The sequence below is a fragment of the Eleutherodactylus coqui genome, chromosome 2, assembly GCF_035609145.1.
Source record: "Eleutherodactylus coqui strain aEleCoq1 chromosome 2, aEleCoq1.hap1, whole genome shotgun sequence".
In the NCBI taxonomy this organism is placed as follows: Eukaryota; Metazoa; Chordata; class Amphibia; order Anura; family Eleutherodactylidae; genus Eleutherodactylus; species Eleutherodactylus coqui.
Genome location: NC_089838.1, coordinates 158,339,767 through 158,361,852, shown reverse-complemented (window position 1 = coordinate 158,361,852; position 22,086 = coordinate 158,339,767). Strand labels below are relative to the sequence as shown.

General features: G+C 40.3%; 1 protein-coding gene across 2 annotated transcripts in view; it reads left to right on the top strand.

The window, feature by feature from the left end:
* The window catches only part of TSPAN12 (tetraspanin 12), a 136,459-nt gene that overhangs the window by 74,905 nt on the left and 39,468 nt on the right, over positions 1-22,086 (top strand). For both annotated transcript variants that reach the window (XM_066591828.1, XM_066591829.1), the window contains exons 5-6: positions 5,280-5,354; positions 14,660-14,767. In XM_066591828.1, coding sequence (XP_066447925.1) covers positions 5,280-5,354; positions 14,660-14,767 — 183 coding nt within the window. The remainder of the gene's footprint in view (positions 1-5,279; positions 5,355-14,659; positions 14,768-22,086) is intronic.

Below are 22,086 nucleotides of genomic sequence, written 5' to 3'. Positions count from 1 at the left end.
AGGCCTCCAGTAAGAAGTTTCATCTCCCCTCACTGATCACATCGGTGAGGGGAGATTAAACTTCAACTTTTTTTTAACTTTTACATGATTGCCATTAGCGAAAATAAATGGAATATTGGTGCACATTCATGACCTTCTTTTCATTTGGGAACCCTCATAACCCCCATTCTTGTGATCTGTGGGGTTCCAATAGTCAGACCCCCACAGATTAGATTGTTATGCCCTATGCTGTGTGTAGGAGATACCTCCTTTTAGTGGGACAACTCATCTGAATGTAAGCACAAATCTTTCTGTTTAGGCTTACCATCTATAAACCATACGTTCTAGATACAGAACGTCCAGAAGGTGAATGAGTGAGTAGTGCTAACTTACTCATGTGGAGGCAATATTAGGAAGACAGAGCATTTATTGTAGACTAGATTATATGGTTGTCAGAAGGAGATGGTTAGAGTAAAAATGAGGAAATGGTCGTTGGCAGAGCTTGGGTATAGGTTTGTATTTAGAGATTAGTAAACATATGTAAGCTGGAGCAGAGTTGAATAGGGCTCTGTATGATAAACTAAGGACTGACACAAGTATGTGACCTGGGATTTACAAGGGGAGAGGTAAATAAGGTGGGCAGAAATGTTTAAGCCCCTAACAGTTTAGCTCAAACTGTGCTTGGACTTTGAGGAAAGGACTTTACAGTTTACCCCAAGCACAGCTCAGACACAGTGGATGCACAATCGCATACACTGTAATGTCCATGGATCTCATTTGCACTCTGGATTTAATGGCCCAGTTCACACTTCCAGTTTTTTCATTTGGTGCTGTTTCTGTGCTAGCTGTAAAGATTATAAGTGCCCACATAGGGGGCTTAAGACTGCTGATTTTCAATCCAAACTTTTTCACGCACAATATGAATATAGTCTTGGATTTAGTTGTGAAAACACAGGGGCAATCTGTTTATTCATTTTAGGGACATTACAATGTATTAGATTGTTAATTCATAAAACTATAGGAAAAATTGGACCTTTTGTGTCACATGACCTGCCATTTTTAAAAATGAGGTTTGTCTTTGATGTCAGCAACATAAAGTTGAATTAGTCAAAATAAGGATTTTATCTATAGCAGACTTGGTAAATAAACCTATATATATTGCACAAAGTGTAGTTTACAACTGTTGTCTTGCTGCGATTGGACATTATAATACCTGTAGTCATGAGCATGTACCTAATATCCTGTGCTTATTGGTAGATGTACTTGAAAGTATATAGGATTTCATTGAGGTTGGCTCAGTAGTTCTCCATCATTACTTTTTTCCCACTGAGTTTCGTGATGCTATCTTCTAGTCTGATGGATTTCTTGCTGTGTAGTTCTGCTTTGAAGCACTGTATATTTCATGCATTGTTGCCTTGAGATGTACATGTAGAAAACATTGCATGATGCTCATCATGACTTCTAGTACAAAGCACTGGTATCTAGTGGGGATTACATCATAGTACTAAGACACTTTTAATATTTAATGTGCAAACAACATCAATAAGCTCATTGTAAAAAAAAATAAAAATCAAGCATCTAGAAGGAGTTGTCGGAACCGAATTAAACTTTCTATGTGTCATTGTAATGTTGTTATTAGTAAGTGATTTCAATATCAGAGCAAAAGGATAATTTATTGTGGAAAAGTGAAAACCTGAAGGGAGGCTCTAGTACTCTGTTGAGCCACCTCTAGCTTGGATACAAGATGTGATACAGGGGGGCATGGAGATACATAGGTTCTGCATGGTATCCTACAGTATATCGGTCCACATTTGCTGTAACTGAGCATCTAGATTGTGCAAACTTGTAGGCTGTCGAAATTGGTGTCCTAGATGGCCCCATACATGTTCTATCTGGCGACTGGTCAAGCCATGGAAGTGTGTCAATGTGGAGGCAATCCCGTGCCACCCTTGCTAAGTGCGGCCTCTTGGAAGTCCTGCCATGAGAGACAACACATGTGGCTGCAAGATGTCCTGAACATATCGTTGAGCTGTCATTGTCCCTGATACCACTACCAGGGGTGACAGACTGTCATATGCAATGGCCTTTTAGACCATCACACCAGCAGTAGGGCCAGTGTGCCACCTCATAGCAAAGGCAGGAGTGAGGTACTTAAACCTATGTCACAAGACACGAACACGGTGATCGTTAGTGCCCAAACCAAATCTGTATTTGAAAGACAACTCTGTTCCACTGCATAGTAGTTCACTCTCATCACTCACACAGGCAATACATGTAATGGGCCTCACGAGACCAAATGTCCTTCAGCCAAGTGTCTGGAAATAGTTCTAACAGACACAGGGACCTGTAACAATGGTGTTACCTGTTTTTGGATGGTGGAGTACAAAACAGTTGGAGCTACTCGTGCTTGTCGAATGATCAGATGATCCTCTCTAGTGGTGGTCTGTCGAAAGCATTCTTAGCCTGGTCGCGTTATGTGTATGTCCTCACACATTCCCCAATTGCAAAACCCCTAACAGTGTGGTCAGAACAGCCCAGATGGCGGGTAATTAATAGATACAACCATCCATCTTCTTGCACTCCAATAATGTGCAGTACACCCTCTCAAACTCTGTTTACTGGGTGAAATCTCTTCAATTGAGGCATGTATAGTGGTCAACAAGCTCTACACAAGTGGAAAAAGTGGTTCACTCCACACAAGTAGTCTCTGAGAACTTTTTTTATAGGCCAAGGGTAGAATCATTATTAGGGCATCAAGTGGCAAGATTGTTCATCTAATCTTACCATAGCTCTAATCATTTGCATATCTGCCTGAGATGTAACTGCATGCCAACAACAACTCCTTCTAGGTGCTTGGATTTTTTTGATAAAGAGAGTACGTACCAAAGGTAGCATAGAATTGGAAAAGTATTTTATACATTACATTTTTATTTCCTGAGTCATAATCAGAAAGAAAGTTTGTACTATGACTAATACTAAGTACTTTATTAAGTTCTATAGGTAAGCTACAGTAAGCTATGGATTGTAGAAATGGTGGAAGGAATAGATTTTACTGGTATGTACATAACTTTCTTCCTTTCAAAATGAATTTGATCATTTTCAAGGTGACAGATTGAAAAACTATGAAAACTGTGTTTAATACAAGAGTAACAGAAACAATAAAGCTTGTACTTCTATGAAAGTAGGTAGAACGTAAGGTCATTGGCTTAGCTGGGATTGTGCATTCTTTATGTGGCTCAAACTATACCTCAAATTGAGCTATACAGTTTTACGTCTATATTTATGCCATTTTATTAGATTAGATAAATCTTTCAGACCTTCTGTCCACATAGCTGCCTAGTTCACATCTGATTGGGAAGTATATTTCAGTGGATTATTCTAGAGTTGAATTATTTTAGCAGTTTGATAGTTTGTTATCAGTGCATGAAGTGTTGTATTCAGCTGTATTGGAAGGGACATGGCAGCCATGAAGCTACTCATGTAGGAGGTTCCATCATTTCAGTCAGTTTATCAAACTTCTAGTAAACCAGGCCATAAATATATGTAATTTATCACTAAGGACCACACAATTGTCCTAGAGCTTTATCCAGATTTCTGGAATTTACTTTGTATTTTACTTGTTTTATATCCTTTCCAGTTGGTAAAGTAATAAACAACTGACGGCTATAAATTAAAGCTGCATCTGTGATGTTTCTGGTCTAAACACTGCATCAGCTGGAATTTATCGCCTGCTTCCTACGTTGCACTTTATTTATTTCATTGAAAACTTGCATGATACTAAAACAAACACCATTTTTGGTTCTCCAAATGTTTTATGACATTAGTGTACTACCAGATCTAAATACGATGTAAGCTTATATGAAGCTTGCCGAAGTAACACTGCGAAGAAAACAGTCATGGAAATCAGAAATAGTTACCATACTTAGTATATTACACATTTGATTTAACACGTAAAAGGTTTCAATGTACAGTATGTGTTGTGTGGGGCGTCTGGACAAATATATGATCTAAAACTACAATATGTGAGCTCAACTTTTATTATAGAACTTTAAAGTACTGTATCTCCAAGGCAATGAGAATAACTCCTAGAGACGCTGCATGTACCCTATATGTTCTACGGGTTAGATCATGTATGACTAGGTCAATCTAAAGCTTACCCCCTTGAGTGGCACGCCCGAAAATTTTCCGGGACGAGCTCCAATGCCCATAGCGATATAGCCAAGAAGATTTTCGGGCTATGTTTCACTTTGGGACCTGCAGAGCACATTGCCATAAGCGGTGGCATTGTGCTCTGCCTGCGCAGACCCACACAGAGCAGTGCAGGACTTTGAAAAAAGATGCAAGAAGATATTACCGATCTGCCTGCAACTTCCTGCTTCTATTTTTAAACTCCTGCACTGCTTTGTTTACAGGTTGCCATGGAGATCATCGGCTTGTCACAAGCCAGCCGATGGTCTCTGTGGCAGGGAGAGCTGATGCTTGGCTGTCAGAGGATAGCCAGGCACCAACTCTTACATAGCAGAGAATGGAGAAAACCTCTGATCTCTGCTGTGTTAACCCTTTACATACCGTGGTCTATGTGACCACAGCATTTATAGGGCTGACAGAGGGAGGGGGCTCCCTCTGTCAGAGGATAGTCGGCCACCAGCTCTTACACAGCAGAGAATGGAGAAAACCTCTGATCTCTGCTGTGTGAACCCTTTACATGCCGCAGTCTATGCGACTGCAGCAAGTAAAGGGCTGACACCATCGGACCCCCACAATGTGATCAGGTCCTGATTGGTCTCTGTGAAAGTCCCCTAAAGGGACAAACATTTTTTAAAAAGTAAAATTATTAAAAAAATAAAAACACTTTTATCCCTTTACTTTGTAAAAATTTAAAAACAAAATTACACATGTGGTATCCCTGCGTCGTAGGAAGTTAGTACATGATTTAACCCCTTAATGTTCTGTATTTCTGTTCCATGCCTTGTGTAATAATTCCTCATTGTTTTCAATATCTCTGCTTATAGTCATTGAATGTAAACCTTCATTATTTACTTCCGGTGGAAAACCTGTCCGGGTCATGTGGTGATCTCACATGGCTTGTTAGAAGCACAGATCTGATATCTTAATTGTAACTGTCACAAGCCAACCGCCTGCATGATCACCACATGACCTGGAGATATTCCGTCTCTGCACATAAACAATGGAAGTACTGTAAAATGTTGAATTTATTAAGCAGTAATGACCCAATATTGTAGAATTTAGAGGAATTGTTAAACTTGAATGTCACAATGATGCGACTTCTTTGTTTGCAGTATTTTGGGAGCTTATTAGTAATATTCTGCGTGGAGCTGGCTTGCGGAGTATGGACCTATGAACAAGAAATCACGGTATGTTGAATGGCCAATGTATATTCTCATTTATATGAGTGGATTGTATGTATTGTTTACAACATTTACAATAAGTTATCCATTTTAGCACCAGTTAATAACACTGGCCAAATTAACAGTTAATTTCATATATCAAAGTTTTCCATAGATATTTTATTGCCCCATTTGCTCACTGGCCATAGACATGGAGAAGACTAAGCCTAATTGACGAGTCACATTCTCCCACACCCCTCTCTAAGTCATAAACTGGCCATACAGTAAGGAATTCCAGACAGCCGTTTCCTGAACAACTCGTCATTCACGGCTGATCTGTGAATGTTGTCATGTGTTGAACATCATGTTAAAATGTCAAACCACTGATCAATCTCAGCTGTGATCTGTGGCAAGGTCTGTGCTTCCGCTGATGGGATGCAGGTCTGTCAACAATCAAAGCAATCTTACACTGCAGATCAATGTTTTGACAGATAACTTTCATCAGTTATATAAGAGCCAATGGTCAGCAGGAAAAAGTCTAAATCTACCTTTTTGCATGTTTAGTGTATGGCCATCTAAAAGATTACAGATCATGTCTTTACTGTTGTCTCGGTGCGCTTACAGTAAAAAAAGCCTCATTCATGTGGGCGTTTTTACACAGCTACTTAGCAAAGATAAATTGTCGTCCGAAAAGCGCGGCCATATGAAGCATTGGATTCCAATGCATTAGAGATGAGCGAGCACCAAAATGCTCGGGTGCTCGTTACTCGGGACGAACTTTTCGCGATGCTCGAGGGTTCGTTTCGAGTAACGAACCCCATTGAAGTCAATGGGCGACCCGAGCATTTTTGTATATCGCCGATGCTCGCTAAGGTTTTCATTTGTGAAAATCGGGGCAATTCAAGAAAGTGATGGGAACGACACAGCAACGGATAGGGCAGGCAAGGGGCTACATGTTGGGCTGCATCTCAAGTTCCCAGGTCCCACTATTAAGCCACAATAGCGGCAAGAGTGCCCCCCCCCCCGCACTGTCAGCATAACATAGTAACATAGTAACATAGTATGTAAGGCCGAATGAAGACATTGTCCATCTAGTCCAGCCTGTCTATCCTACTGTGTTGATCCAGAGGAAGGCAAAAAACCCCAAGGCCAGAAGTCAATTAGCCCTTTTGGGGGAAAAATTCCTTCCCAACTCCCTAATGGCAATCAGACTGTTCCCTGGATCAACCCCTAATAGTTCCTACCTGCCTGTATACCAGGATTGACACTTAACCTAATATTTATATCCTGTAATATCCTTCTCCAGAAAGACATCAAGTCCCCTTTTAAACTCCTCTATGGATTTTGCCATCACCACTTCCTCCGGTAGAGAGTTCCACAAGATCGTTCTCCTCTGCCATAGCTGTAACAGCTGTGGCAGAGAAGAACGATGTTTGCCCATTGAATTCAATGGAGCCAGCAATACAGCAGGTTCCACTGAAAGCAATGGGCTGCCGGCGATCGCAGGATGAATTGTCGGGAAGGGCTTAAATATATAAGCCCTTCCCTGCAATTCATCCAGAAATGTGTTACAATAAAAATATATACCGGCGTATAAGGCGACGGGGCGTATAAGACGACCCCCCAACTGTCGCCTTATACGCCGGGAATACAGCGGAGCAAAGAATAAAAATCATTACTCACTTCTCCTGGTGTTCTGCGGCGCTGCTGCAGGCTGTCGCTCCCTCCTGGTCCCCAGCAGAGCATTGCTTTCTGGACGCAGTGGTTGAAATCCCCGCCTCCAGAAACACACGTGCCTTCAGCCAATCACAGCCATTCAATGACATCATTGTCATTGGCTGAAGGCACGTGTGTTTCTGGAGGCGGGGATTTAAAGCCCTTCGTAGAGAAAGCAATGCTCTGCCGGGAACCAGGAGGGAGCGACAGCCTGCAGCAGCACCGCAGAACACCAGGAGAAGTGAGTAATGATTGTTATTCTTTGCTCCACTGTATTGCCGGCGTATAAGGTGACAGTTGGGGGGTCGTCTTATACGCCCTGTCGCCTTATACGCCGGTATATATTTTTATTGTAACACATTTCTGGATGAATTGCAGGGAAGGGCTTATATATTTAAGCCCTTCCCGACAATTCATCCCGCGATTGCCGGCAGCCCATTGCTTTCAGTGGAACCTGCTGTATTGCCGGCTCCATTGAATTCAATGGGCAAACATCGTTCTTCTCTGCCACAGCTGTTACAGCTGTGGCAGAGAAGAATGATTTGTCTTCTATATGTTCTCAATGGGGTCGGCGCTGCTGCCGCCCTCCCCGTTGATTGCATATAGAGAAGGGCAGATTTTAATACTCGGGTGACACCTAATCTCGCCAGCCACTCACTGCAGGGGGGTGGTATAGGGCTTGAACGTTGCAGGGGGAAGTTGTAATGCCTTCCCTGTCTTTCTATTGGCCAGAAAAGCGCGCACATTTCTCAGGGAAGAAAATGAAAGTAACCCGAACACCGCGTGGTACTCGTTACGAGTAACGAGCATCTCGAACACCCTAATACTCGAACGAGTATCAAGCTCGGACGAGTATGCTCGCTCATCTCTACAATGCATGCAACTGCATGGATGATTTTCAGGCATGTGAAAAAATCGTGCAGTCAAAACCTCAAATTTACAACCACTTTCAGTCGCTGATTTTTCTTGCAGCGTTAAAAGATAGGTCTTGACTCTTGACCTATCTTTTGACGAAAAATGCAGGAAGCTCCCATAGACTCCTGTAAGAGCTGAAAAAAAGAAGCTCAGGAAAGAAGACAGCTCGCTCTATTTAAGCTAATAGAAGGATTTCTGTTAGAATTCCTACGGAATTCCACGCTGCAGTGTATTTTTCACATGCTACTCCCATGTGAATGGATGAGAAAACACTAATTCATTTCAGGACTCGATCGTGGCAATTCCTCATCATTGCGATTTTCATCTCTGTCTGGGTTGATTTAGTGAATCCTGCACTGAGCAGGGGGTTGGACCCGATGACCCTGGAAGTCCCTTCCAACTCTACTATTCTATGGTTCTATTATCTGCGTGCAGCCAGCGTCAAAACACACACGCTCGTGTGAATGAGGCCAAATGCTGCATGCTACTTTCATGGAAGGTCAGTGTGCTCAAAAGTGAGGCTATGATTAACAAATGTGACTAATTAAACCCCTATTTTAATAGAGAGATATATTTGTTGGTGGCCACACTGGTCCTGCACATTAGTACTCCAGTGGATGGGCTTGGTAAACTGCACTCCAGCTTTCTGAGCTCTTCTCAGTGCATCGTTGGATAAAGTAGGAGATCGTGCTTAACTGCACCCAATTCTGTAGAGTCAGCATTACAACAATCGTGCAGAATCCGAACACTTAGGAACCAGACATCATAGAAAGTAATAGACATCTGTTACAGAAGGACATTTTTTTTATGCTTAGTATGCTCTGCACTTTAGTCATTTTAGTGTAAAGCCATTATAAAATCCTTGTCCAAACACCCCAATCTTTATAATGTACGAGTGCCAACCTATCTGTGTACTTTACCTAGGTATCCCAAACAGTTTCTAGCAGAGTTTATCTAGATTTCGCAGACCATAACATGCCTTGTAAAACACAAGTCTGTTTCCAGTCTTTCATTTGTATCCGCTGCAGTGCCAAGTCAAACAATATTTGCTTACTTTGTTAGTCACACAACGCTGATGGGAAAGCTTCTGGAAACGGCAACAAAATGTTTTTTTATAAGGCATACAAAGGGCATTTTTCTCCAATTCACATGATTTAACATTTTTCACACAGACCTCAGGCACATAAAGGTGCAGTGTGATGGTATAATATATAGGGATCTTTCTAAGTAGTGGGAGTTGTGTGGACCAAAAGCCAATCAGCTCCATTACCAGTGTGAACAGTTTTTTGGTTAATTGGTTAACAGAATTGGGAATATTTTAGAAGGCAGAAATAATGTAACAAAAGATTGCCAATGTCACATGTAAGCATACCCTGGCTTGTGTATTCTAGGTCTTCCTATAAGACCTGACATCTGTAATTGGTATTAGTCTACAATCTAGAGCATTGTATAGGGCAGGTGTGAAGGCTTTTCTATGACCTACCTTACTATTTCTGGGACACACAAAAGACTGAATGAGCATATCAAGTGACTTCCTTTAACAGCCTGAAAGGTGCTAGGATTTGTATTGGCTTAATATATTGTAAAGAAGATTGCAGATCAATATATCAGTTAATTGTTTTTGCTATTAGAATGTAGAGTAGGAAGATATAGCATGCTGCTAGTATAAGTAGTGAAGGGGTTAAATAAAACCATTTCTATATACCAGTGAGTGGTTCTGGGTAAGACAGAGATAAGAAAGTCCTCCAGACCCCCTTCCTTGCATTCCTTCCCAATGAAATAATAACAGTTTCTTTGTATGTTATAGGTACACCTTAAAAGGTGTAACTTATGTTAAACATTTTAGTTTTAGCCTATCATGTATTCTTATTAGTTCCGGAGGTATATACTTTTCTTGTGATGTCATTTATGATATATAAACCACATGCAACTTTGAATACATTAAAAATCCCTTCATACCGCAACAGCCTGGTGTGATTTGTATTTCTCCTAAGGGTCCAGGCTTCTACACGAGATCTGAGATTGTCTTCTCCTTGGTAAACAAATCAAATTCTCACATATGTTTTTCGTACATCTCAATTTCTTACAATGCAATACCTGCATGCATTGAATGTCTGTATTCAATTATGAAGCCTTAAAGTGTAACTTATTTAATTTTTTTAATGTACATAATAGGTGATTTTAAGCATTTTTGATATATGTTTTATTAGTCTATTCTGTACATTTTCTCTTAAAACCCCTCTTCAACTAGGTGAAGACGTTGCTAGGACATTTCTAGAGAAATATGTATTTACCTAACAACATGGCAGAAGAGGGCGCTCCAGCTGTGTCTGCACTGTTCTCTATATCAAACACTTTATTAATAAAGTCTGCTTCATACATTTTGGAGTCTTACACACATAATAATTTCTTACCTGTCCCCAGCACTGTTATTTATCTTCTGCCTCTGCTGTTTTGTCCTGACAGAGTGCTGTATATGGAGAAGCCATTCTATGCTGCAGACGACTTCTCCCATTTACAGCGCCTGCTCCCCAATTAACCTGAAGCACTGACAGCACCTGAGATAGTGCATCAGGTCCGGCAGGGAGTAGGCGCTGTGAATGGTAGAAGCCATCTGCAGCATAGAATGGCTTCTCTACATGCAGCATGCTAACAGGAGAAGAACAACAGAGGCAAAAGAGAAGTAACAGTGCTGGGGGCAAATGTGGTGCACAGAAAGAATTATTGTATGTGAAAGACTCAATAAAATGTATAAAGCAGCCTATATTAATAAAGTGTTCAATGAGAACATCTGTGTCTGCAGCTGCATTATAGAGAACAGTGCAGGCACAGCTGGAGCGCCCTCTTCTGCTATGCTGTTAGATGAATATGGATTTCCATAGCAACTTTCTAGCAATGTCTTCACCTAGCTGCATAGCTGAAGAGGAGTTTTGAAGTGAACATATACACAATAGGCTAATAAAACATATTGTACAAATGCTTACAATTGCCTATTCTGTAAAGAAAAAAAAAGACAGTTGTACTTTAAGCTTTTATTTCAGTTAAAGACTAGAGTTCTATAAACTTACAGATGTCAGGGTCTTTCATTTATAGTAGTGTTTACACTATATGGTCCTTCATTAGTCGTTTTCTATGGGTATGCTGCTTAGACATAGTAGCGGTGAATAGGAATTTTTGCACCATATACAATGGAATAAATGAGTGCAACATACTCCATAGTGCTGTAAATTTGCAGTACTGTCTGTATAAAAATGTACTTCCTGAATACTAATGTCCAAGGCTTCTGTTATGAGCTGTGGCAATACTATTTGCCATTTACAATCTATACACTACAGTATATGGATGAATTACGTTCCTTAAAATGTAAATGTGAGATATACTGTACATAACACAGAAACATTTGCATTACATCATTACATATTATGCACTCCAGTATAATGCATGTGAGGGGTTCTGCTAATTCTTTTGTTTTTTTCTATCTTACCTAATATAGGAGAGGCACTCACAGTATGGCCCCACAGCGATACAACCAACAACCCCACCAGTGACGCAGGTCTATGCGACTTGCAAATGAATTAAGTGTTCACTAGCTGTAAGGTTTTAGACAAACCTTGCAACCATTATCAACTTTCCACTAATGAGCACTTAATTAATTCATCAGTAAGCCATTTGGATTTGGTCACTGGTAGGGTTGTCAGCTGCACCGCATCACTGCCACAACCCAGTAGCGGGGGAGCCAAACAGGCAACCCTGCGGGGACGGTACCTACACTTAAAGGGAGTCTGTCGGCTGGAACATGCTGTCCAAACTGTAGGCAGAGGTTTAAATGACTTAAATACAAGTTCTACTGAATCTTTCCCCATAAACTATTTATCAATCTGCTCAGCTCCTGCTGCTCTATAACCTGATGCCTGCAGTTTGGACAGCATGTTAGAGCTGACAGGTTCCCTTTAAACCAGTGTTTCCCACCTCCAGTCTTCAGGGACCGCCAACAGCTTATGTTTTCAGGATTTCCTCAGTATTGCACAGGTGATGTCATTATTGTCGGTGTCTCAGACATTGCCACAGGTGTTCCTACCATAGGAGATCCTAGTATGTAGAGAAAAGTATGGCAGCAAATTGGATTACTTTGGAAATTATTTGGATCAATTTCCTTGTGGCGATTGCAAGTTACCAGTTCATCCCTTATTGGGTTAAGGTTGTGCTGTCTGCAACTCTGCTTGTCTTTACCATAGGAGATCCTGAAAACATGACCTGTTGGGGGTCCCTGAGGACTGGAGTTGGGAAACACTGCTTTAAACAGTGGCTTAGTGCAATGGTGCTCAGATGTTGGCCTGCTAAATACACAGTTCACTTACTCCTCGTCTCAGGCCTACAAACTATCACAACATTAGTCCAGCTCTCTCACTCCATTACCAGTTAGAAGTGAAGGGTTAACTGCACGGTAGCAAGGGCCCATGTCTACCATGACATCGGCACACTGCATCATTCCTGTGCTTGTTTTACAGACAGCATCTCTCTAAGCTTTCTATCACTTGACCACTGTTTGTTGGGAAGCTACTCCCTTGTACAAAACCCTTACACTCTCACGTAGCCTTTGTCACAGTTCCCAACCAACATGGCAGCTGAGACTGATGTTCTTGGCACCATGTTATTCAGGTACTGCTCTTGTAAACCACCACATCCACACGGTTGAGAACAGGTCTCTATCATACCTGAATCCACATATTAAAAACATAACTTTCATGTCAACATAAATAACGAATATATAGTTACGCTGGCAGCCTGATTGTGGGTGTTTTTTTTTTTTAGTCTGTTTTTATTTTTTAATTTCTAAGGGAAACGTCGTCTCCAAACCTCAAGGTAAGCTTTTGTAAGAAAATGTGCCTTCTTAAGACAGTGCTGCTCCTCACAAGGCATGCATATGCACTAGATATTGACAGATCTTTACTTTGAACTTCCTTTCGAAAATTTGACTTGTCATTTGCTCCATGTGCACTTCAGACCTGGTAATGAGGTAAAACAAACTATGAAATTTAAGTCAGACACAAATAAACTGTGATGTAAAAAAAAATAGGAAAAGCCACAGACTTATCAGCACTCCCTCATATTGTGCAATAATGTTTAAAGGAACTTAACATTGAGGCTGTGAATATTTAATCTGAGGCTCCAACTTCCAGGACACCCACCAATCACCAGAGCCACAGCTCCCTACATACAGAAAACTGCTTGGAGAATTAACATATTGGTAGAGGAAAACAGGTTGCACTAGAAGTATTATAAGACACATTCTTCCAGGCTCATAATTCAAGATGTATTTAAGACAGCCGAATATTTCAGGGGCGAATGCTCTACCTTCTCAAATCAGCTGTGAATATGTAGCTGATTTCGAGTCAGAATCTGCATTAACCCTTTCCAATCCACTGTCTGACCTCTGAAGACATTATGATTTAAGGCTATACAGCTCCGATGTTGGAAGACGTCCGTCGGGGGTTCTCTTACTCTACATTGCCAGCCTCTCTGCTGTCAGAGCCTATCCAACGTGTCACCTCATGCAGTACTGGCTTTAGCCAGCATATAGCGCTGTTGTGTAATGTCCGAAAAAGAGTAAGCCCCCTAGGAAAACCGGGATACAAATTGGATTGGAAAGGGTTAATGGTGCAAATTTAGACTCTTTTGGATACGGAAATGCTGTGAAATTGGCCTTAGACTTTCCACTGTGGACAATCCGCAGCATTTCCACCTAGTGTGAACATAACCTTAAGGTGGTTTTCCAAAAACGTAAAAATTGCAGCACGCAGTTAACAGTGTAATATAGAGAAAAGAAAACTATACTTGCTCTTCAAATATCTCCCCCCTCCTCCCAGTTCATGGCTACTGGTCTGCGCCTCACTTGTTCTGTCCTAGAAGCAACCACAGCAGCCACATGGCGTTCATCATTGATTCAATTGCTGGCCTCAACAGTCATGTGCTATTCATGCACAGATACCCACTGAGACTAGAGATTAGCTCAGTGGTCATGTGAGTGATGACCAGTACGTGGCAATTACAGTCACTTCTGAAACTGGACCGTGGGGTCAATTAAAGGGTGAGTATAGTTTTGTTTTTTCACAGAAAGCCCCTCTAATGTGGAGATCAAGTGCAGACCAGCTATGGCTGTTAGGTTCTTCGTTTTTGGTATCCATTGGAGTGACCTACATTTAAAAAAAAAAATCATTGAATTAATTCCGTTTTTCATGGCCAACAAAGATAAGATGCAAGTATGCATTTTAATACCAAGAGTTTGTATGATGTACTATACACCCTTTAGCTTTCTATGGGCCAAACATCTGCTAAAAGATTAAATACCCGGATACTTAATTTTTGGCAGTACTGAAGTTGTAGTCTTCTATTCCATACCAAAAGCAAATGTTACAGTGAGCTGCTTGCTACCATGAAAATGAATTGCCATAAAGTTATCTTTTTTAGTATACAGTTCAGTATGTTCTCAGTAAAAATATATATGTATATACATATAAAAATGGTATGCCCCAAAAATGATGTAAATTAGGTCTAAATGCAGCCAATCACTGGTAAGGATATAGAATGTGATTTGTACTGAAAAATATTTTTGGAATATCTAGCTGCTACACAGGCATTTTAACTGGAAATGTATCTCTGTGTCTATTGAATATGTGATTTGGGATATTTTGATTCTTTAGGCTGTAATTCAGTGGTCGGATATGATTAGCTTGAAGTCAAGAATGCCAAACTATGGTTTACCCAGATATCAGTGGTTGACTAATGCTTGGAATTTCTTTCAACGAGAGGTAAGAATTTATGTGTTTTCTTAAGTTGCTATTTTCATAGTAAAAACATACTTTCCTGCTGGTTCATGTAGAAGTCTCCCTGTCTCCATTCTTACATAACCGTGAGTTTTATATTGGTCTCAGTTCTTACATGTGACATGGCTGTTATTCTTCCATAACTGACAGACATGGTACAGTCTTGTATAGCACGCTCTGTATTCTAGCAACAGTTTATATTTCGTAGTTTGCAGGATTCCTAATATAGGGGTTGCCAGATGAGACAAAATATTTTTTTATGGTTTTTAAAATGTAAATAGATAAAAGTTTAATTCTGAAAACTGTATTTCAGTCCCTATCACATGGTATCAGAAATAGAGCTTCTGCTGTAAGCTCTGATGTTCTTCCGGTGGTAAGGAGCTTCCTCCCAGCTCTCTGTATGTCGGTGACATGTATGAAGGGGCTAGCTGTCTGGTTCAGTATATTAGCTATGTGAATCATCCTTGAGTCAAGACATCCAGAACCTTGATGCATGTCACCAACATAGGGAGGAAGCTACCTGCCACCGGAGACTATTTTGGAATATCAGAGCTTTTAGCAGAAGCTCTTCTTCCAGAACCATGTGATAGGGGCTGAAATCTGTCCATCTTGAAAATTTCTGAATTAAAGTATATTAGTAAGGTGTGTCATTGGACAGTCCCTTTAAGGGAGATTTAAGATGTTTTTTATATTGTAGATGTTACCTATTATCTGTTTATCTTCTCAAATTCGAGAACACTGTCATGCATTGATATGTTAAAATGTTACATTCCCAATTGAGTTAAAAGTATGTGGCAGAATGCTTTTGCATTTTTTTATATTGAGGAAGTTGATTTTATGGAAATTGCCTAGAATATAATACAGTGAAAGCTCATCTAGTGGCTGCATAAATGTCAAATTTCCCACAAGAGTTCACCCACTGACAACAGCTCTTCTTCAAGTAACAGATTCTATTTGTAACTCTCATAACAGTAAAGAAGTTCCGATCATTCAGAAACTCATACAGAAGGTCAAGTTTCTAAAAAATCTTACTGCCTCCCTGGGTTAAGGTTTTTTACACGCAGCAATTATCGCTTGCAATTTGTTTAAACAGTCGAAAATGAGTGATAATCGTTACATGTAAATGTGGACAGTCAAGCACTATTCATTCAATTATCGTTAGCCAAGGTTTTTAGACTTGCAAAAAAACCATCGTTTGGTCACTGGAAATTCTTTCAGTTTGAACGCAGTTCGTTCAGTGCTTCCAGGGGCTAAGCGGTGGCTTTGTTTTTGCTTTGCATATTCAATGAATGCAATGTTTACTCACCAGGATGAACCATTAATAGAACAATGGAATGTGCCACCAGATGTTTGCTCAGCTGGGCTAAGTGTTTATGCATTAACAATTGCTTAAACACGCCCAGTTGAGCAAACAACTCCTGGAGGAAAACATAGCAATTAATTTGTTATTTAAAAATGTCGTCAGCTCGCTTGAATTTGTTCAAACTTTCAGCAGTTTCAATGATTATCTTTGCATGTAAAGGGCCCTTAGATTAAAACAGCAATTAATCATCTTTAGCACTAGTATATTACCACTTTGTAAAGAATCATTCCATGCAAAAAAGAATATCTTGTGTAATATCTAGTACAGGGCCTGAGATGGTGGTGCACAACGCAGATTCAAAGGACACCAAGGATAGAAGCCAGGCGCTGTCCCTTTAAGCCCTGCATTATGTATGATGCTGGGTCCAGTATCTGTTTTTCTTGTAGTGTTTCTTTAAATATTTGAATAATCATGAAAAATTCCATGTTTTATCATCTTTATAACGCATGAACAATATAATTTAATACCTCTATAGAAGAGCTATCTCCAGTACAAAGCATGTTATGTTTTGTATTATTTCTTGCAAAGATGAAAGCTTTCGGCAACTAATTAACGCTACATTAAAGCAAAAATACTTTATAAGGCCTTAGTCACGCGGGCGTTTTTTCCTGCGATTTGCGGATCACATGACGGATGCACATCCGCAAATCGCGTGACCGGGGCTGAAAAATCGCACGAAAATACTGCTCCTAGCCGCGTTTCAATAGAAACGGGCCGGAGCTGTCCAGCGCATTGAATTCAATGGAGCCGGCAATACAGCCGGCTCCATTGAAAGCAATGCGCTGCGGGCGATCGCGGGATGAATTTTCGGGAAGGGCTTAAATATATAAGCCCTTCCCTGAAATTCATCCAGAAATGTGTAAAAACAAAAACAAATATATACTCACCTTGTCCCGGCAGACGGAGTTCAGCCGCGGCCGGCGGCAGTTCTCCTGAACTGCTCAGAGTAGTATTCAGCAGCCGGGGATTTTAAATCCCCACCTGCTGAATGAGCTGCCTCTGATTGGTCACACCCTGACCAATCAGAGGCAGCTCTCACTCACACCTATTCATGAATTCATGAATGGGTGTGAGTGAGAGCTTCCGCTGATTGGTCCCTGCGCTGAGCCAATCAGAGGCAGCTCTCACTCACACCCATTCATGAATGGGTGTAAGTGAGAGCTGCCCCTGATTGGTCCCTGCGCTGCGCTGAGCCAATCAGAGGCAGCACTCACTCACCCATTCATGAATTCATGAATGGGTGTGAGTGAGAGCTGCCTCTGATTGGTCAGGCTGTGACTAATCAGAAAGTATGTAGGAATCCAGACACATGAGGCAGCTCATTCAGCAGGCGGGGATTTTAAATCCCCGGCTGCTGAATACTACAGAGAGCAGTTCAGGAGAACTGCCGCCGGCCGCGGCTGAACTCCGTCTACCGGGACGAGGTGAGTATATATATATTTTTTATTTTTACACATTTCTGGATGAATTTCAGGGAAGGGCTTATATATTTAAGCCCTTCCCGAAAATTCATCCCGCGATCGCCGGCAGCCCATTGCTTTCAATGGAGCCGGCTGTATTGCCGGCTCCATTGAATTCAATGGGCAAACATCGTTCTGCCACAGCTGTGGCAGAGAAGAATGATTTGTCTAGTATATGCTCTCAATGGGGTCGGCGCTGCTGCCGCCGGCCCCATTGAGCGCATATAGAGAAGAGAACAGGAATCGCAGATCGCAGATAGGTACGATCTGCGATTTCTGTTCTATAATTTATCGGACGAGCGCATAAAAAGCGCTCATGTGTCCGATACCATTGCAAAGCAGTGGTTTTATAAAATCGCACATCGCATGCGCATGCGCAAATCGCGCGAAAGAACGCCCGTCTGACTAAGGCCTAAATATGTAGCCAAAAGATAATGCCTCTCCTATACGTCTTGCTATTTCTCCTATTAAGATGAAGAACATGGAAACTTATAAGTGGCCGTTGTAGTTTATCTTTCCAAGGACAGCTCATTTTGTTACATGCGTCTCCACAGCTACTACACAAGGAAGTGCACAAAGGAAAGATGTCAGAACTCACATATATGCCGGAGCACCGGAAACAAAAAACTGTGCTGTGTCTGTCATTCTGCTGGCCTTGTCATGGTGTTAAAGAAATCCATTGTTTTACAGATTTCCTGTTAATTTAAGCATTTCCTGCTCCTTCATTGATTTGTCTAGTTCAGGAGAACATCAGCTGAAGGGAATGTGAATTTACCTGATTAGCAACACATTCATTTCTCGATGACTTCTCATTTCTAATGTGTGTGCGCTATAAGTAATTCAGTCATATTGATATGGCTGTTAATAGTAAGTGCAAAACCAGGGATTACAGATGATTACTAAATGTTATTATTGATTTATTAAAACTATATTGGGACTAAATTTTCTTAGTCTACGCTGTGATTATGTTGCTTTTACAGCAAAGGGAAACCTCTGCGATGACCACACAAAATTGCAGGGGCAAATATAGACAGAAGATGAGGGAATTCAAAACCCATCACAGAAAAATCTGATTTAGAGGCTCTCTTCTCATATTTTTTTTTTAATCGGAACATTTTTATTGAAATTTGATTTTTGAATACAATTACTCCTTTACCCCTATAATTTTGACACATTTTTACATGCATACCCATAATATACACAGAACATAGCACTACCCCGCCCAAATAATATAAGGAAATATAACTATATTTAAGCCAATCATAATCTCCCTAATACTTAAGAACAACAAAAAAATTTAGACACTTCTAGAAAGGTGGAGAAAAAAAATCAACAACCTTTTCTCCACCTTCTCACCTCTGTCCCTCACTCCCTCCAAATCCCATCAGCATTTCTACGGCATCTCAATGCAACCAGCACTCAATATAAACTTTACATTATATATACCAAATCATCTTCCCCAAATTTCCCCAAACTTAAATCAAATAGCCTCTTTTTATATATATCCCCCTTTACAAAGATATAACCTCTCTCGTCTTTGCGACAAAACCTCTTATTGTTGGCAGTTATCAGCTTCTGCAACTGATACAATACTCTCTGAATTTCCAAAAGAGTATGCCCATCAATCCCCTTAACAATACCCAGTATACAAGATCTGGAATTAAGACCATTAACAACAAGAAATATTTTTTTTAATTATCTCTAGTACTCTATTTTATAATTGACGCAATTTTACATAATTCCAGACCATACGCATTAAATGTGCATCATCCATTTAACATTTCAGTCTGTGTTTAATCGAATACCCATGTTAAACAACTTTAATAAAGTACGATAAACTCTGCACTAAATACAATTACGATGCTTATTGACTTACAAATAGGGATATCATTGGAATCATGCACAACACTACAGCCCATTTATCATTACTAATATGGCCGAAATCTTTTTCCCATTTATCTTTTACCTTTATTGGGAATTGCTGTAAATGGAAAGAAAGCATCTGTCTATATAAATAGGATATCACACCCATCATAGCTCCAGAACGCCCAAAAATATTCACCAAAGCGTGTTGAACCGTAAGCACAGATTCTAACCATCCCTGAGCAGCAAACGCATGTTGTAACTGAAGGGACTGGAAAAAATAACTATGGGGAGCATCATCAAGCTCTCTAAATTGTTTCAAACTATAAAAAAGACCTCTAAAATGTACCTGTTGCCCTCTACAAACATAAGGAGGCATAGATATCGTACATAGCAAGAGAGCTATTCTAGAAAGAGTATTATGTGAACTGGAATAACGAGTATTGTCAAACATAGGGATTTCTCAATTTTCACAGATCACATAAACCTAATTCCATTAATAAACAGGGATCCACACAATTATTAAAATCGCCCACAATTAGTGTAAGAACAGCAGGACATCTAGCCACAAATTCCATCATCTTCTTAGTACATTTGCTGGAATACTGAGGGTCGCTATATTGCCACTAAAAATATTTATTTTGTGCAATAATACATTTAAGACAAACAAATCTCTCCGTGGAATCTACAAAAGAGGACTCACACTTAAAAGAGATATTTTTATGAATCAGTACATTTCCTTCATGCGAATTACTCGAGTACACAGAATGAAAAGAATGTGCCCATACAGAATAAAGCAAGTGTACAGCAGCTCCTGTTAAATGTGTTTCTAATAGACAAACAATAGCTGGTTGAAATTGTTGAATAGATGAAAAAATATCATATCTTTTAGTTTTGTCCCCCATCCTCACACATTCCACAAAATTATATTAACCTTTTGAACCGTGGTAAATGATAGTCTTTTTTTATGTTTTACACATATAATTTAATTTCATTGCACGGTAGAGGAGGTGAAGGTGAGAGAAGAAAAAAAAAACACCCGGCCACACCTAACCCCATACACATACACCTGTATCTCCTAGGGCTCTGCTCACCTAGGCATAGGGATGATGGTCAAAAAAAAATCCCAATATCACAGTAAGGTCACTAATACCAAGGAGCAGTACCTAGGAACCTGCCACCTATCTAGCAAATAATCGTATTTCAGGTGGTCAAATACTCTACCAATTATAAATACTCTAACCATTAAAAAAAGGCTACTTATTACTGTGTAATCGATCCTGGAGGCAGCATCCCCAGAATTATCAAAGCAAAGAGTCTCCCCTGCATCACACCCCTCAGCTGTGCCATATACAGAATAGCATAACACAGCTGTAAACCCCATAACTTTCTCTTAACATCTTGAAACTGTATCCATGTTTTGTATATCCACTGAATAATAAGGAAAGACAGTGATACGATGACCATCCATAGTTAATTCATTTCTCTTGCTTTCTTTAAAATAATGTCCCAATCTTTATAATACAGAAGCTTTATCAAACCAGTTCTCAGAGTGGCACCAGGTAGAGGTGGTTTAGCAAGAACTCTATAAGCCCTTCCCATAGCAAAGAACGAGGACAATATCTTCCCCAGTAGTTGATTTCAGACATCCGTCAAAAAATTCTTTCGGATACAATCCTTCCACCTTTTCTAAAACCACCAACAGTCGCAAGTTATTTCTTCTTAGTCTATTTTCCACTTTATCTGGTTTATATTGCAAAGTGCGGATAAACTGTTCAGTTACTATTTGTATCCTGTATAGGAATAATTTGTTTTTACATTTCATTAATGCATATCTCTGCTTTAGACAATCTCTCAGTAACTTTCTGCAAATCGTATCCTATATATCCAACATCCCGTTTCAGGCTACCAACCTAATAGAGAGGAAAGCCAAAACAGTATTGCTTTAAGTCACAGGTAGAAAAACATTACATAGAGTAGGTTCATTTTGTGTATCATTTTGCATATCCACACCACTAACTTGTGTTGAAATGACCTGCATAATAGTATTCACAGAGGCAGATGAAGCATATAAAACATGGTCATGCTTACCCTGCTCAGTTTCAGAGTGAGATAACATATTGAAAATCTCATCAGAGGACACAAATACAGCTGTTTCATGAGAATTTCTTACCGGGGTTGCAGAAGGAGTTGAATGTGCAAATTCCACCAACCTGTTTGCTGCATCACAGCATTTCTCAGTAAAGTGATCAGAGTGGTCAAAACGTTCTGTGCATTCCGCACAATCACCCCACTCAATATTCAATATTGCCTCCCAAGTTGCATGGGCAGTAACACGATGCAAAGTATTTCCAGTAGCACTTGCAGATACCTTCACCTGGGCGCCATCATGCCTCCTTGTCATCGCAACTTGATTAAATAACAGACAGGCCAAACAACAGACCAGCCTCTGTTTTCACTGCTTCTGCACTATAATCTACAAGGGAAGGGGGAGGGAAACAATAGGCAAGGGTAGAAACTGCTCATAAAGTAGTGTAGGGGCAGCAGGGTTGCTATAGATTATAGGCTTTTCTGAAACGGTGGGTTTTCATGTTGCTTTTGAAGGTTCTAAAAATAGG